Source organism: Crocodylus siamensis, chromosome 3 (assembly GCF_052110815.1).
Source record: "Crocodylus siamensis isolate JL-2025a chromosome 3, ASM5211081v1, whole genome shotgun sequence".
Classification (NCBI taxonomy): Eukaryota; Metazoa; Chordata; order Crocodylia; family Crocodylidae; genus Crocodylus; species Crocodylus siamensis.
This window is the reverse complement of record NC_143397.1, coordinates 182,330,843-182,349,157: the sequence shown is the minus strand read 5'-3', so window position 1 is coordinate 182,349,157 and position 18,315 is coordinate 182,330,843. Positions and strand designations below refer to the sequence as shown.

The 18,315-nt window shown below is 40.7% G+C and overlaps 1 protein-coding gene across 3 annotated transcripts in view; it reads right to left on the bottom strand.

Moving 5' to 3' along the window:
• The window catches only part of ASXL3 (ASXL transcriptional regulator 3), a 121,488-nt gene that overhangs the window by 17,138 nt on the left and 86,035 nt on the right, over nt 1–18,315 (bottom strand). For all 3 annotated transcript variants that reach the window (XM_090039909.1, XM_090039908.1, XM_090039911.1), the window contains 2 exons: nt 7,346–7,442; nt 6,755–6,860 (listed from right to left, as the gene is read on the bottom strand). In XM_090039909.1, the coding sequence (XP_089896035.1) occupies nt 6,755–6,860; nt 7,346–7,442 (203 nt within the window). The remainder of the gene's footprint in view (nt 1–6,754; nt 6,861–7,345; nt 7,443–18,315) is intronic.

Here is an 18,315-nt window from a genome sequence, read left to right as displayed (position 1 = left end):
CCCAACCTTTTCTACACTGCAGACTGGCACAGAAGCAGGACAGGGTGCATGGAGCCAGCCATCCCCCACACCCCTCCCTGCTGCCCAGGTCCAACCCCACATTTGACTGCTGGTGGTGGAAGCTAAATCGCCCAGGTGGACAGATGGGGGCCCAAGTGGGGGGCCTGCACCACGACCCAGCAGCCAACCCTTTGCAGCCCCGTACTGGGCTGCAGCTGAGTGGTTGGGAACCTCTGTACTAGTAGATAACAACTTGGGCAGCAGCAACCACAAGATGATCAAGTTCAGGATCCTAAGAAAAGGAAGGAAGGAGAGAAGCAGAGTCAGAATTTTGCACTTCAGAAAAGCAGACTTAGACTCGGCTCAGGGAACTCATGAGCAGGATCCCCTGGGAAGCCAGTCTGAGGGAGACAGGATCTAGGAGAGCTGGCTGTACTTTAAAGAAGCCTTACTGAGAGTTCAGGAAGAAACCATCCTGATGTACAGGAAGACTAGCAAGTATGTCAGAAGACCAGCTTGGCGTAGCAGAGAACTCTTCAGTAAACTAAATCACAAAAAAGAAGCTTATAAGAAGTGAAAGCTTGGACAAACAACTAGGGAGGAATATAAGAGTATTGCTTGGGCATGCAGGGGTGAAGTCAGAGACAGTGTGGGTTCCTTACTGAATGGGAATGGGGTGCAACCTAGTGATAGGGGAGGCAGAAAGGGCTGAAGTGCTCAATGCCTTTTTCACCTCTCTCTTCACAGGCAAGGTCAGCTCCCAGAATACTGCACCTGGCAGCACAGTATGCAGAGAAGGTGAACAGCCAACAGTGGCAAAAGTACAGGTTATGGACTATTTAGAAAAAGCTGGACATAAACAAGTCCATAGGGCCAGGTGGGATGCACCTGAGGGTGCTGAGGGAGTTGGCTGATGTGATTGCAGTGCTGCTGGCCATAATCTTTGAAAACTCATGGTGATTGGGAGAGGTCCCAGATGATTGGAAAAAGGCAAATATAGTGCCATCTTTAAGAAAGGGGAAGAGGATCCAGGGAACTACTGACCAGTCAGCGGATCCTCAAGGAATCCATTTCTAAGCATGTGGAAGAGAAGAAAGTGATTAGAAACAGCCAGCATGGATTCACTAAGGGCAACGCATGTCTGACCAACCTGATTCCTTTCTATGACAGGGTGACTGGCTCTGTGGATGTAGGAAGAGAAGTGGACATGATATACCTTGATTTTAGCAAGGCTTTTGATGTGGTCTCCCACAATATTCCTGCAAGCAAGCTAAGGAAGTATAGGTTAGACGAATGGACAGTATGGTAGCTAGAAAACTGGCTGGATCATCAGGGTGAAAGAGTAGTAATCAATGACTCAATGTCTAGTTGGCAGCTGGTATCAAGTGGAATGCCCCGGGGGTCAGTCTGGGGCTGGTTTTGTTCGGTATGTTAATCAACAAGCTGGAAGATGGCATAGAGTGCACTCTCAGTGATTCTGCATATGATACCAAACTGGGAGGAGCAGTAGGTACACTGGAGGGTACGGCTGGGATTCAGAGTGACCTAGACAAATTGGACAATTGGGCCAAAAGAATCTCATGAGGTTCAACAAGGACAGTGCAAAGTCCTGCACTTAGGATGGAACAGTCCCATGCACTGGTTCAGGCTGGGGACTGACTCGCTGGGCAGCAGCTCTGCAGAAAAGGACCCAGGGCTTACAGTACACAGCAAGTTGAATATGAACCAGCAGTGTGCCCGTGTTGCTAAGAAGGCTAAGGGCATTTGTAGGAGTGTTGCCAGCAGGTCAAGGGAAGTGATTACTCTCCTCTATTCAGCACTGATGAGGCCACATTTGGAGTACTGTGTTCTGTTTTGGGCCCCCCACTACAAAAAGGATGAGGACAAATTAGAGAGAGTCTAGCAGAGTGTAATGAAAATGGTTCAGGGGCTGGGGGACATGACTTATGAGAAGAGCCTGAAGGAACTGGGCTTATTTAGTCTTGAGAAGAGAAGACGGAGGGGATTTAATATCAGCCTTCAACTACCTGAACAGAGGTTCAAAAGAGGATTGATTTAGACTGTTTTCAGTGGTGACAGATGACAGAACAAGGAGCAACCATCTCAAGTTGCAGCAAGGGAAGTTTAGGTTAGGTATTAGGAAGAATTTTCTCACTAGGAGGGTACAAAGACACTGGAACAGGCTACCCAGAGAGGCTGTGGACTCTTCATCCTTGGAAGTCTTTAAGACCCAGCTAGACAAAGCCTTGACTGGGATGATCTAGTTGGAAATCGTCCTGCTTCAAGTAGGGGGTTGGACTAGATGACTTCCTGAGGTCCCTCCCAACCCCAATTCTCTATGACTCTATGACTGTGCAACTATAGTGCCCACAGGAAGCCAAGCATGGGGGATGGATGTGGGGGTTGAGGGGAGAGAGGAGTCTGCACACTGCATGGTCCAGCCCTGGCTTCAGCAAAGTGGAGCAGCATGGAGCACAGTCCTCCCTCCTCAGGATTTTGGCCGCAGCTGGCAGGCTGGACAGGATCAATTAGAAGGCTGGATACAGCCCATGGACCATATTTTTCCCACCCTTCCCCCTGAGCTAACAGTATCACCACTGCAACATAAATCTCTGAAAAGAGTAAAAAGAACATTTCCTATGGAATGAGGCCAGTGAAATGAAAAATCTGTAAGAACATAATATAGGAAGTACCATAATGGGTTAGACCTATAGTCCATTTAGACCAGTATCCCGTCTCTGGCACTGGTAGGAGTGGATATTAGAGTGAGAACATTGAAAAAAAAATCATGGTTTGGTAACAATGGAAAAAGTTTATGAATATGGAAATACACATACTGGTCAAGGATAATATGTCTATTGATCAAGGATACAGTATTTCAAGGAAAGCGGAGGAGATACATAGAGTAGACACAGGAAAAGGGACAGAAAAGGAAAGCAGGAAATAAAATGGATAGAGGTGAATGACAGTAGGAGATCTTATATTAAGGGAAACGAGCAGATGTATGAAAAGGTATAAAAGACATAATGTCTACAGTCCAGATAGAAAAGGCTCTCCAGTACCTTTGAGAGCCATGAACTCAAAAGGGTTGTAAACAGAGTGCTCCCAAAGGTTCTCCATATATTAGAGGTCCTCCTTGAAGTAGATGATGAAACTGCAGCCAAATAGTGGAACATTTCTAAGCAAATTAATTCAGCTGAGGGGATGATAAAATGCCACGGACTGGAAAGCAAAAAGTCACATTCCAGTATGAAACCTATTTTTCTGTCATTATAGCTTAGTCACGACTTGGATCTAATGGAATGAATTAGCTCAGTGACAAATCAAGAGTTAATGGAATTAAGGTATTTGAAAGTACACAAAAATCTAAAATCTATCTAGAATAAGGCAAAGAAAAAAACCCCCAAAAGCTAGAGACCCACATGATTACTAGAGTATTTTAGCATATATTTTAATCTATAGTAAATTTAGTCTGTAGTAAACAGTAGGGCTGTGTAAAGCTTCGGGTGCTGAGTCAATTCAGAGGAGATTCAGCCTGATTCAGTGGCCGAATCTCTGAATCAGAATCGAATCAGGAGACCAATAAAAAGGTCCAAAGTGATTCAGAGCTCTCTAAATCAATTCGGAAAAGATTCAAAGAGCTTAGGAGATTCGGGTGGTTCCCGCTCGCTGTTGCAGGGACCTGGACCCTGACTCCGTGCTGTTAAGTAGGGGGCAGGGGCGGGAGAACAGGAGAGGGGACCATGGGGGGACCCCTGCCAGGCCCCATCCCCTACCTGCTCCCCCAGCTCCCCTGAGTACCTCTTGCCTGCTCTCACAGCCCCACCCCCATGGCTGCCCCCGCCCAGCCCCAGCTCCTGGTTCTTAAAACAAAAGCCCCCACTCACCAGCTGCTGCCAGCTGGGAGGGACCATCTCCATTGCCCCGCACTGTGTGTGGGGGGTTCTGCCACAAGCCCCTATGCCCTGCCCACTCTCCCAGCCCCATTGGTAGCTGCACCACCTGCCCCCAGCTCTTTAAAAAAAAAAAAAAGTCCTGCACTCACTGGCTGCTGCAGTGGCCATCGGGGTTTCTGGGGGCGTGTGGCAGAGCCCCCCATGCAGCGTGGGGCAGTGGGGATTGCCCTTCCCCCCCGGCCCTGCCTGACAGCAACCATTGAGTATGGGGCTTTTTTTTTTCCCCCTGAAGAGCTGGGAGCTGGGGCTGGGGCTTGGAGAGTGGGCAGGGGATAGGGGCTCATGGCAGAGCCCCCCATGCAGCATGGGGTAGCAAGGATCGGCGCCCTGCCTGGCAGTGAGTGGGGGCTTTCTTTTTCTTTCTTTCTTTTTTTTTTTTTTAAAGCCAGGAGAGGCTGGAGCCAGGCAGGGCAGCCATTGACAGGGCTGGGAGAGCGGGCAGTGGATGGGGTCTGTCTGATCTGGAGATCCGGCCGATTTGGCAGCAGCCAAATCTTCAAATCAGATTCAGCCAAATCAATTTGGGACAACGATTCAATTACCTAATCAAATCACTGTCCCCTGAATCGGCCGAATCCGACGCGAATACTAACTGCTTCGCACAGGTCTAGTAAGCAGCAGACAAAGGACCAGCTCTCCCAAGCTAGCAGTCTGCAATACGTGCTATTAGGGTTCTTGGCCACCAGGTGGCAGAGTTGTTTGGTTGGGATCAAATACTCAGTCCTGGATGAAAATAACATAGGGTGCAGACATATGACATCCCACATACTAAACCTCCCCACATAACAAAAGTTGCTACGTATTTTTTTCAAGGAATAACTTTACCCTCAAATTGAGCAGGGCTCTTCATCATACATGCATTCTATTTTTACTTGCACAGTACAGTCAATTTATGACACAGTGAAAGTGTCATATGTCTACACCTAAAATAAAAAACAGACCTAACAGACAGCATGCGACATGAAAGCCATTACAGAAGCTGCCAAATATTCAGCAGCATGACAGGGCAAGAAGGAGAGAGCCCAGAAACAATGAAATGGCAGCAGAAGTAGCCAGCTAAATAAAACATAGGTGAAAAACAACACGTAGAAGAAAAAATAATTCAGGTTCCGTACTGTGGTTAGAAGAAATGTTGAGTGAAATGGCACCATGCATAATGATCTGCAAGTCAAGAACCTCTTGTAACAAACGACATGTGTCATCAGCATTGTAGACTGAACATTATCTGCCAACCATTGTCGCAGTCAGTATTCAGCAAGCATTGCAGGACTCCTGGCTCTTTTTAAAATCATTAATACTACCCCCTATGGATGTGTTACCCATCAGTGAATTTGGAACACTGTTTGCTAAAAATAAGGGAATTGTTTTTTTCATAGTTGTGCTTAAGCTTCTAGTAGTCGTAGAAAGTCCCAAGGCAATCCCTATAAGTAGCCTGCCCCTCACTACAGAGTTCCGTAACTGTGCCTTTTATACTAGCATGCATAATTAAAGGCCACTAGGCTTCTTATGTAAGTGGCTAACTAATACATATATTTACATGAAGAGGTCAACAGCTGGAGTAGATCCAGGTCTCCAGGCTTTCAAGGAGAATGCTTTGCCATTGATCAAAAAGAACAGTTCTGTTACACTAAGGCATCAGAGATGCTTTCACAGTAGGATAACATAAAAATGGTGCAGAAATAATATTCCTGTAGTGAGAAAACTGCCAGCACAAAAAAAACGTTAACTTTAAGTCCTTCAATTTCCTGCCTTGTTTTGCCCAAATATAGCAGGGGTCTCAGACCAATAGCTTGTAGAAGTTTGATGTGTGCTGCGAAGTGTAGATGTAATGCTTTGGTTAGCACCATAATCTTTCATGTAGTTGTACATAGGCTTTGGTGTATGAATACCCATGATTTTGTCAATAGATGGAGCTTTAAAATAACAAAATTAAAACAACCCCTCCAAAACATCATAATGTTCATATTAAGCATATGAATTATCCAGAAGCTTTATTTAACATACTAATACACTAAAGCCATTTCAAAGTTACAATTGCAAATAAATTGCTTGGATCTAAACTTCAAAAGAATTTTAGCATTCATGTAACTTGAGACTCCTGGATTGACTTCTTAAAATGAAATTCTCCTAACGCCCCCCCCCAAATAAATGACTTTACTTATATATGGCATAGTCATAATGACATCAGAGGAAGGATGCTGATTTATATCAGCTAAGAACCTGGACTAATACATCTAATTTTCTTTACCCATTTGTTGCTGTTTATCATTTCATCATCTCCTCTCTGAGGATACGATTAGTAAAGTTTTACTTTCCCAGTTATTCTCTAGGCCATTTCACCTCCACCCCTCTATATGACTAGCACAATGAAGCAATGTACAGCCTAAAAACACCTTATTTATTTAAACAATTGTTCCAATGAACTTTCACTTTAAATCACCTATTGGTATTAGAATTTTTAAAAGCTTTGTTTATAATGCTGGGTAAAACTGAAATACTGCTATTCTTTTAAAATAAATAAATCATGCCTATAAGTCAGTTCTTCTTTTAGGTCTCAAGTTCTTCCTAGAATTATTTTTTATGGATAAGCAACAAATACCTGAAAATGAATTTTTAATGTAAGTGTCAACATACCACTATGATTTCACCCACAATTTCTTATATGGGGGGACTGCTACCTTTGATACTGCTTTACTATATTATATAGCATGACTGTGCTATGTGAAGCAGGGAAGTATCTTTTCATTTCCTTCTAAAAGAAAATGAAAAAATGGGGGTTTTTTTGCTTCAATACTTACTTTTCACCGTAAAACCTCTCAAAGAACTTTTCTTTCCAAGGTTCAGTTTTCTTTTCTTTTTCAATCTCTTGTCTGATGCGCAACTGCATTTCTGGAGTAAATTCTCCTATAAAACAAATACTAACATATTGAATAAAAGTGGTCAAGTTTTACTCTAATCTGGGATTATTACATATCACACACAGGTAAATGATACTGCTGTTTGTGATAGTCATCAACCAAACCATCCAATAAGAATTTGATACCAAACAAAAGTAAGTGTGGTCTGAAGGATTTCTGTAAGAGTATATAGCTTTTGGTATTTTCAAAATGTATTGGCAGGATTTAGTCACATGGATTTAGGTTTCCAAAGGTGACAGTGATGAAAATGCTTATTATGTGGATTTTTTTAATTGCTCACATAAAACTACCACAGCAACCTGTAAAGTATTAATTGAAGAGAGATTTTTTTAGGCTAAATTCAAGTTCAGCAATTACTGTAGCTGAATTCACTTTATTGCATTTTTCATTCTAAATGTTTTTCTCAAGTGAAAAAGGCTCTCTCTATTAACACTATTAATATTTGTTAAAGCTGATAATAAGTAGAGTTACCTTCTGCCAATCGTTGTTTCCATCCCTGTGCTGCATATGCAAAGAATTCATTATTTAGAGCAGAACTACTGAGGCGCAAAACTCCATCACTTCCCATCTAGAAAATAAGTTGATAGGAGCAGAAGATACTGTCAGAAATAGCTTTAACTAAAATTACATAAGAATAGAGTTCCAATTAAGGGAAATGGGGAAGGATGGGAAGTGGGAACAACAAAGAAAATCAACCTACTAGTATTAAAACAGCATTTCATTATGGTCATTATTGTAAATGCAAGTGGCCTAATCCAGCATCAATGTGCCTACTTCAATAATCATCAGTATTACTGGTAACTCAATTTACAAGTGATTGATGTGGTTTAATAAAAGCTCTCTATCTTGAGCCTAATATGTTTTATATAACTAAAAGTCAAGATCATTATTCTACTTGTGCATCTGCCTGAATACAGTGAAAAACAAATTAATTAAATGTAATGAACACAGTAACTTTACTATATTCCTCAGTGCTGAAGAAACCTGGCTCTCATACCACAGTATAGTATGCATACTGACAAAAGAGCAGCTGACAATAAAGTCTGCATAACAGAAAATATTAAAAGCAAAAAAAAAAAAGAACTAGTGCAACCTCATTACTAAAAGCAAAAACATGTACATGTAACATTGACTACATTATAAGGATGAAAATGTGGGAAGCGTACTATAATTAGTATTTATATTTATTAAATTTGTAAAACTCATAAAATTATTTTAACTGCCTAATCTGATTAAGAATAATTATAATGAGTTCCCTTTACTGTCTACTGAACACTTCTTTTCATTCCATGGGGATATGTTGAAACAATGTATTTAGGATTTTACTAACTAGGAAAAAAAAAAATCAATAAATAAAATATATTAACAGCTGCTAGTATCACACAGCCATTTGCTTTAAAAAAAGTATAAAAGAACACCACATAGAAAGGAGGCCAATTTTGCCCAGTTAAAGGCATCTCCACACTACAGCATATTACACATCCTTTGAGGATGCTAAGAGATAAATGCTCGATAATGTCCTCTGTAATCTGGTGGTACACTTCTCATCATGCACACAGGTTTTTACTACATGGACAACAACAGCCACCCTCTTTCTTCTTAAAATGGGCCAAAGAAAAGGAGCCAAGGACACAGCCACAATTAATAATATATAATTAATCAATAATATATAGATTGAATTCCACCAATTGACCCTACTGAACAACTAATACCAACAAATTCTGGTATCAGGCTTAAAACCAGTTCTTACTCATTTAGTTATTTCACAGCAGATGACTTACCCCACAACACCTCTTATGAACAAAGGTGCACAAGATATATTTTAAGATGCAAACTGGTGAAAACAGGAAGACTGTGACAAAGATGGAGTCTGGAAGCCAGGTGAGAACTATGAAGGCACTGATACTAGAAATGCGTGCAAGAAAAAACTAGAAACGTGTGCTAAGACAGTATCATGGCCCTACAGCAAAGATGGCCCTGCAGCAATTATTGTGATTCTTTACTATGATTAGCCAACATGACAGAATGGAGAATCGCAAGCAAAGGATTAAAGTAATGAGGGAAGCATCAAGAAATATCGAAGAGTAAAGAACAATGAACATAGAAAGGAAGGACAAGAAGATAAGAAAAGACGGAAGCTGACAGAAGAGGGCACAAATGCTGTAGAAGAAAGGTGATATGATAGGAAAATACCCTTGATTCTCCCTGCACAAAACAACTAAGGGTTGAAATAATGAAGTTCTAACTGCATGTCTTAAAATTGGATGTTTTAAAAGCATGCTGCTTTTGCTTACAAGCAAAATATTGTTCCATTGAAATTACCATCTGCTAACTTCCTAAGAAAAATTCCATGCACTCAGACAGCTTGAATATGTGATCCTATTCCTCAGTGTAAACACTAAAGCAACTTTAATTTAAAGGCAAATGACTATGAATAAATGTCTGTGCCCCTTTAAGTCAATGCAAGTTTTATTGTTGGCTACATTAAGACCATAATTTCATCAAAATCAAGTTCTGAGTCATGCACTATTTGGTCACCTTAGATGCTAGTCTGAGTCAAAGGAGGCACACCATTCTAAAGGTACCTTCAAGAAAGGATGCTGTAAAGCAGAAAAGTAAGTATCTATAGTGATATTATATGGTTTACAAGGACTTAGGAATTATGTTGAGATTACAAAAATAGTTTTTTTTAGAGTTATATACAATTCTATAAACATATGGAATGAGAAAACAAGGTTAAATGACTGAAACCATCACCTTTAGACTGCCATGGGACTAAAAATTCTTGAGCCAACTTTGCAGAAACCAGTCATTGTGCTCATGGGAGATTTAAAAAAATATTTATTGAGTAAAAATACAGCACGACAGGCAAAATGTGAATACTTCCAACGTGACCTAGAAAACCACCTCATGATCCAGAAAATGGAATCATCTCAATTAGAGGAGCTGCTGTCCACAAACTACTTTTAAAATAATGCGAAGGAACTGATTTAGAATGAAAAACTAATAATAAAAATAACTATGGAAGCAGTAATCACTAGCTAAGTTAACACAAAGTCAAGTAGTGATTCTCAAGTGGTGTGTCACAGCACCAGCACCTGGTCCCCGTCTTACCTCCTAGACCTCATGTATTCTGCTGCTCACTTCCTGCCCCTCTGACACTCAGAGCCACTCCATGTGCCATGTGTGCACCTCATCCCTGCCAGCTGGATGTCCCCAAGCTCCGTCTGCTTTGGCCCTAGAGCTGGAGATCAGGGGGGATTGGCAAGGGATAACTAAGGACAGAAACTGGCCTGCCAGCTCCTGGTTCCCAGCAATGACATGGACCCCTGTATAGGGAGTCCAGATGTACTGGGAGAAATATGCAAGGCTAGGCAGAACCAGGAGAGCACTCCCTACCAGTGGTCTGAAGAGGTGAATATTATAATTATACTTTATATTACATTTTAAAATAGTAAAACATTAGTAACATGAATCAATACTATAATTCTATTGCTACTAAATTCTGAAAACTTACGGAGAGGTGACTTGAATCTAAGTTAAGAACGACTGAAGTTAAGAATGGAATAACATAGTGCACGAGTAATAGATTTCAAGTGAGCGAATTTTGAGTGACTCAGAATACTAGCCGCACGCAGCTGCCATAAAAGTCTATCAGGATGAGAAAATGCTGCCGAATCCTAAGAGTCACTGGGCTAGATCTGACTCCAAATTAATCAAGGAACAGTCAAAATCTCTTTCTGAAAACAAACAAGAAATAAGAAATGGCCAGCAAGTGCGACTTTGCCAGAGGTCCTCAAAAGATTGAGAGTAAAGAAAACCTGCTTTGGAAGTAGAAAACAACAAAGGTGCATATATAGTTAACGCTTAAAAGGAAAAAGAGAGAACAAAAATAACAAAGCAAGTTATCAGCAGCTAAAAAAGTTAAAGTGAATAAAAGACAACACTGTAAGGAGAGAGGAAAAAAACAAGAGCTAAGGAGAAAGTTGGCTCACTAAAAAATGAAGAAAGGACTCAAGTAAAAAACAGCAGAGCTTCTGAACTCCTTTTTAGATCTGCTTTTAAAGAAAAAATCAAAAAATATGAACATTTAAAACATGCAAAATAAGCTACTGGTCATAGTAGCAGTTAAGGAGAAGACAACGGAATACATGAAAAATGAGCGTATGTTATACAAATCAGTTGGCTGAGTGATACAAATCCTGTAGGATTAAAATAATTTGTTGAAAAGTTTATAGCAGTTCTGACATTATTGCTGAAAATTTATAAGCAAGATGCTGCAATATTGGAGAAAAGTAAACATTTTTTTAAAAGTGACCCCAGACAATTAGCAGCCTGAAAATCTCACTTCTATCTCAAGTAAAAGCAAAGATCAATTACGAAAGAAAAAACATTGCATGTTTGAAGTTTGGATTCTCCAGTTTTTAAATCTACACCACTTTCATCAGGCATAGCAACTGCAGAATTGAGTCTGTAGAAGTGGGGGAGGAGGGACAACTAGAGCACTAAGCAAAACAGCTTTTATAAATCCAATGTGCCTGGTAAGATTTATTTTGATTGACAAAGATAACATTATTGCACAAAAGGAGCATACAGACGTTTTATATTTGTATTCTATCTGTTATTGTTTCAAAATCAGAGCTAGATAAAGTATTTACTCTCTGGATCAATCCTATATCACCACAGAAAAAGACTGGATGACCAAATAAGTCACATTCTATCTTCATTTAATTTCAAAATGCTATAAGATCCTTTATTTAGACTAGTAAAGAAATAGGTTCAAGGACTGCAAGGGAATATTGTCTGCTTTAAAATACTGAGCTCTTCTGCATTCAATGGAGCAAACCATAAATAAGGAAGGGTCCAACAGGTATGAAAAAGAAATAAATTTCTCATATGCCCTTCAAACAAAAAGTCTAGTAAGCATTCATGCTGATAGGAAAAATATGCATGCCTTTAATCCTATTCTTAATATACTAGCCAAGTGAAATTGAACTTGAAATTTTCTACATGATATTAAATTTAAAAGGAGGATTAAGTGTCAGGTGGTGAATCATGTATCAAAACCTTTGTGTCTTGTCTACCTCCAAGGATGCATTTCTACCTGACCTGAAAAAGCATAAGTAAGAATTAAAATTTCTGAAGCCAAAGGGAATATTTACTTCTGTATCTTCTGTCCATGGAGACAGCGCAATTAACCACTAGAGCTAAATTAGAATTTGAAGAAACATGCCAATAAAGCACTTTTTAAATACGCTATTAATTTTTATGGTCTTTAAGAAATGCTGTCCAACAGAGACGGTGTGTTAATGAGCTGGAACAACAAACATTTCTTGAAAGGTTTATGTTTTATTCTGTTGGGCTTTGAATTCATGTTTTGTCTGATTAAGCACAATGGTGGTGTTAATCTTAAAACACAAAACATTCTTTTATGAAGAATTTGCATCAAAAACTTTAAAAAGTAATTCTTCTCTTTTCATTAAGGGGAAAAAAACACCATTTTCCCCTGCTGTAGTGGCTGTTACATTACAATGCTAAACATTAGTAACAAAAAGCTAAATTGACAAGCAATTTTCCTATCAAACTCTAGCTTAACTCTTTTTCTGACAGTTTCCACTGAAAGATCTGCATGGTGATAAACGTGGCAAGGTTTTCTGTAGTTCCACTTGAATGTGCAAGCTGGCACTTCAGTAGAGACACAGCAATATTCACAGAGGTACATTTTGCTTCATACAATTGGTACGTTAAGAGCCTCTGAACTGACAAGTCCATCACCTCTCCCACCAAGGCAATCATTTTTTGCCCTATTTATAAAGCCATCGATAATTGATACTATGTAACCAAGTTGAAGTATCTTATGTATTATTAAATTAATTATTACATACATGAGCACCTCTCTCCCAAGAAGCAATAACATATATGGAAAATTTGAACACAGTAGATTACAAAACTAAAATGTATTACAGTCAATATTAAAAGAAAGGTCCTGTTTAAGTTAAGCCCAGTATGTCACATAATTATTCACTTACACACTGCTATTAAAATTTCCTTTGTACTTTTTTTTGTGTTTTTTGGAGGGAGGTTTTATTGTGTTTGGGGGGGCTGTCTGTTGGGGGGGAAAACAAGCTTGTAGAATTCTCACAGGATGCAGAAAAGGAATTATCGTATTTTCTTATATAAAACATACTTTTTTCTGCTGGAAATTGGGGTGTACATTATAAGCAAGGACACAGAACAACACAAGTTTGCTGCTTAGCTTCTGCTGGACAAAAGCAAAAGTAAGTCTATGCAGGGAGCAAAACAATAAGCACACTTAGCTCTCTAGCTCCTGTTACTCAGTTACTTACTACAAGGAAAGATTTTCATTGTCTTTCAAAAATGAGATACGTATCTTATTCCATCATGAGTATTCGAGAAAATACAGTAGATACAAAAAGATGGAGGCAATGAGAAAATACACCTTGGGTGTTTACAGATGTAAAACCCTCCCAAAAAATGGTGCTTTAAACTCAGCACGTTCCTGCACCAAGCCCTGCGCATGCCCAGAAGAGACAGAGTGTTGCTTCAACCTGGCTCGCCCAAGGTCTGTAAAGCCCAACAGCTGTAAAGGGCTTTTTTGATGCTTTCATCTAAAAGCTGATTAAATTAGCTTTAGCTGAAAGCACCCAAAAGCCCCACTGAAGTGCTTGATCTTTACAGACACTGTAGTCGGGCTGAAGTAATGTGCTGGATTTTTTTTTGTTTGTTTGAATTTTTGCCCCATCAAGCAGCCATTGACACCTGTATCTTTTTGTTTTTTTGGTATGTTACACTAGTTTTGAAAGCATTAAATACTGGCAAAAGAAAAGCAGTTTTATGTGGCAATACAGGCTTCAAGCTATCAAAAGAAAAATATACTATTTTTTATATCGTACACATGAATGTTCTATAATTTTATTTAGGTCTCTGGGGCCAACAACAGTTTTATAAATGTGATAAAGAAATGATACAAATTTTTCACAAAATTCTGTCAACTTTTGGACTAAAATGTAGTTTGTTTGACAGACCATGGAAATTCTGACAGGATTTCCTCAGCAAGAGGTAGAAGTTGACTCAGGAGGATGCAGGCAAGGATTTTCCTTGAGGAGGAAAGGAGAGTGATACCTCTACAGTTTCCACACACAGACTTGCCCCTTTCTTGAAGATAGTCATGATGTTGGCATTCTTCAGCTCCCCAGTGATCTCCTCATTGTTCCAAATTTAAAGAATAAATTTGTGGTGTTTCAGTACCAGTTTCTTGCTGTCAGCCTTGTAGATTTCAGCAGGTATGCCATCTGATCCAATAGCCTTGTTTTTGGTTTCTTTGATGGTACACCAGACTTCTTCTAGGATAGGAAGGTTGGCAAGGGATCCCCTTAAAGGTGTTGGGAGATGGACTTGGTGGTGGTATCTACCACAGTCAACTCATGGTTCAGGAGTGCCTCTAAGTACTCTTCCCATCTTTCCAGCTTTAATATATTTGTTGTCTTTGAAGAGTGTTGAGCCACATTATAATTGAAGGAAAGCAGGACCAGGGGAAGACGGGCAGTAGATGGCTTTGGTTGCTTGGAAAAGCTATACATGTCATGTTTGTCAGCACAGAGCTGGATCTCCTTGGCTTTATCTTGCTACCACTGATTTTAATTTTTCTGGATCCTCCCCTTTGAGCTTGAGCTTTGAGGAGCTGATAAAATCTCCTTCTGCTGAGATGAAATGTCATCTTGCCAAGCAGAATGAGAGCTTCTCTGCTGGTCGAGGGGGGCTTGGATATCAGAATCACTCTCATCAACAGTTTTGCTGTTGACAGGTGGTATAACCAATGTATTCAGCAAAGACGATGTGGACAGCAGTTTTAAACCACTTCCAGAGCTGCATTCATTTATGGAAATACTGTTGTAGATCCTTACAGACATTTGGCTCCTGAAGAGATTTGGTGTCGAGTGTCCTTTGCCTTGTTTTTGGCTGTTTTTGTTATTTTGTAGCACGTCAGATATTCGTGATGGACCTGACAAGATAGCACATGTCCAGCAGTCATCAGTTCTTTGCATGGCTCACATGATACAGACATCCATTTGACTGTGGGCTCTAATGATAACATAGTTGTAAAGGTGCCAGTGCTTAGAGTGAGGGTATCTTCAGGTGGTCTTGTATTTGTCACTCTGAAGATGGTGTTTCCAATACCAAAACTGCTCCATGCTTTTGCTCAGGAGAAGGATGCCACTGGAATTGGCTTTCCCTACTCTTTCCTTCACAATGGTGCCACTCCAGAGTTCTAAGTCACGTCCATCTCTGGCACTGAAGTCACCAAGATGAATGATCTTGTCCTTCTTGCAAGTATTAGTCAGTGCCTGATCAGGGCTGGAGTAGAATTGTTCTTTGGTATCATCATCAGCACCCAGCATTGGGGCATACACATTGATGACAGTGGCATACTGGTTGTTGCTGAGCTTAACAGAGGGTCATAAGAAGCTTGTTTAATGTGCTCAGGGAGCTGATTCTTCATGGCAAAACTAGTGCTGTGAGTATTTCCATCCTGGACTAGGTTCCCCTTCCAGAAGGAAGTGTAGCCTTCCTCTTCATGGACCGAGACATTGTAGTGATGGAGAGACTTGTGTGTCCAATGATGCTCAGAGCTAATGCCTGGAGTCTCATGGTATTGGCAGCATCACGCACGGTGAACAGGCCTGAGCAGAGGTTCCAGACAAACCATGGTCCAACCACAAAGTCCTCAACAGTGGACTGGGCAAAAAGATGCCAGGACCTCAACAGATGTAAACACAGAAGAAGGATGCAGCAAGATGGAGGTCTGCTGTCATCTAGGGTTCCTCCTTGTCACTGGGCCCAGATCTCCACTTTGTCAAAATCATGTGGCTGCTGTTTCTGTGCACCAGCTCCCTCACGTTAAACAATGTCATGCACAATGTCATGCACAGACTTCTACCACAGGAAACAACACACACCCCTGTACCAACGTCCAAAGCCCCGCAGCAATGGATCAGTGGTGATGGAGACAGGACCAATGTTCCAGCAGTTTCCAGCTATGAATCTGCATGCAGGCAGATGGTCATCTTGCACATAGGTTGAGACAGGAGTGCAGTTTGGCATCTGCTACTGTGACTGGGCAGTCCTATTCAGGATCCCCTCTGCTCACCCTACATGGGGAAGGGGCTAGAAAAAGGTGCCCTAAACCTAGGCTGTCTTATCTGCTTCTAGACAGATAACAGTGTCTAATGGATCACTTCTTCTGCAGCGCAAAACATCGTAAGATGACAACGATTTTCATCACATGGAATGTTCTCACCTTGATGGGTAACCAAGACAACAAATGACCAGAAAGAACTTCAACATTCTCCGGGGAATTAGTGAGATATAACACTGATATTGCAACTCTGACTGAAACAAGACTGGATAAGGGTCAGCTCAGGGAAGCGTGTGCCAAAAATGCTATGTAGGTAACTAAAAACTGCTACAAAGGCCCCTGGCAGATGCTAAAATAATTGTATGATTTGAATCTGAGAAATTTTATGCCTAATCCCCATAATCACGCATCATGTCATGCCAGATGTGCATGGCAGGGTGCATGGTTTTGGGGGATCAGGCATAAAATTCCTCAAATCCAAATCATACAGTGGAGCTGGGAATTGAGAGCCCCACAACTCCAGCTGCCTGCTCTGCAGTGAGGCTTTAAGTATCCCTAAATGTGGGGAGTCAACAGGCTGTCCTGGACCCTGGGGGTGTTCTCTGCCTTATGCTGACCATCAGCCAATCACTGGTATTAGGCAGGGGGTAGCCCTGAGTTTGGAAAAGATGTCACACATTAAATTTTAAGCTGGATACAAACCAGACATAAAGATGTTCCACATTTAATGTGGAATGTGTTCCATTTAAATTGGAACATCTTTGTGGCTACTTTGCCATTTTATCCCACTAAAAATACACTGAACATGTGGCATGTTGCAATTTATCATGCAATCAGATGATTAAAAAGGAGCCTTGGATGACTTGGATGAAAAGAAATAAAAGTCAAGGAATGTGGAATACAACATCAGACACTGGAGCTATGACAGCCTAGGGAAACACTTAGCTACAAAGAGAGACATTGTAACCATACTAACTTCAGCTGTAGGATAAGGACATTTAATAGAGTAAGACCAGCCCTCTGGACAGAGAGCCTAAAACAGGAAGACATCACCTGTCCCTGTGGTACCTGAAAATTCATGACAGGATAGAAAAAATGAGGCTGGAAGCCTTATGGTTTATATGTAAGACTGGCAAGAATTCAGATTAGCTGTTTCCAAAATCTGATCTCAGGGCCAATACCTGACACTACCTGCATCAGAGACCTAGTCAGATGGTGCACTAGGCCTAACATATATCGATCTTCTGTTATGCAGTACAATGCTACCTAGTAGTGGCAAGCACAGAGTAGTGTCCGCATTCTCCATGCCATCTCCAGTACACAATAAGATTTATTCTCAAGACAGAATTGCTGGACCATAATGGTACTGGTCTAGAAATGCTGTACATGCATAATGCCTGAGGTTAGAATAAAATCAATATAATATTCTGAGGTATACTGGATGCCAACAACACTCCCAATGGATCCCTTCAAGATGGCAACATAGGACTTTGTATCCATGGCGAGTTCCAGCAAGATATTAACCATAACTGGAAAGCCAGACATATTCTTGATGTAATCTGCTCAGGTGCAGATACCTGATAGTTTGATCATTTCCTTTTGGATACCTCACACTTATTGCATGGGGAAGACCAAGCAGGCCAGGTCACAATCATATGATCATAGATCTCGTAAATTTCCATAATTTCTGGTTGATGATCAATGACCAACTGCTAGTCTGGGGAAAACAGAGCCTGGTAGGAATGTTACAACTACTTACCATCCAAAAGCATTATGGAGTCTGTTGCATCAAGTGCTACTTCACAACACATGTCATCATAAAACATAATGGCACTGATGAGAAAACACAAGACCCACATTTAATTAACAATGGCCTTAGAAGCATATGTTGTGGTGATGAGTGAAAGTCTTCTCTCTAACCATCACTTTTGCAAAATCACTGTGGATTGCTTACTGCTGCCTCCACTCCTGAGCCCACCTTTCCCGATCAGAGATCTAAACATCTCCTACTGGAGCTACTAACCAACTTAATGAGACAAATTCACCTTGACAGATATTTTTCCAAGCCTTGTTGAAGCACTGCTTAGAGTGGAAAAGAAAAAGGTCGTGGATTGTCCCAAATGAATTTTGGCTCGACTCACAAGCACAGGTTCATAGCATGTCAGCAAATATCTGTGCCACTATGAACAAACTGGATCCTTGCTCCTTTGGATTAGCAGTTCAGGGGCCATAAGTGACAGACATCAATCATTCCATTTGGAAAGGATACCTGCTAATAACTATA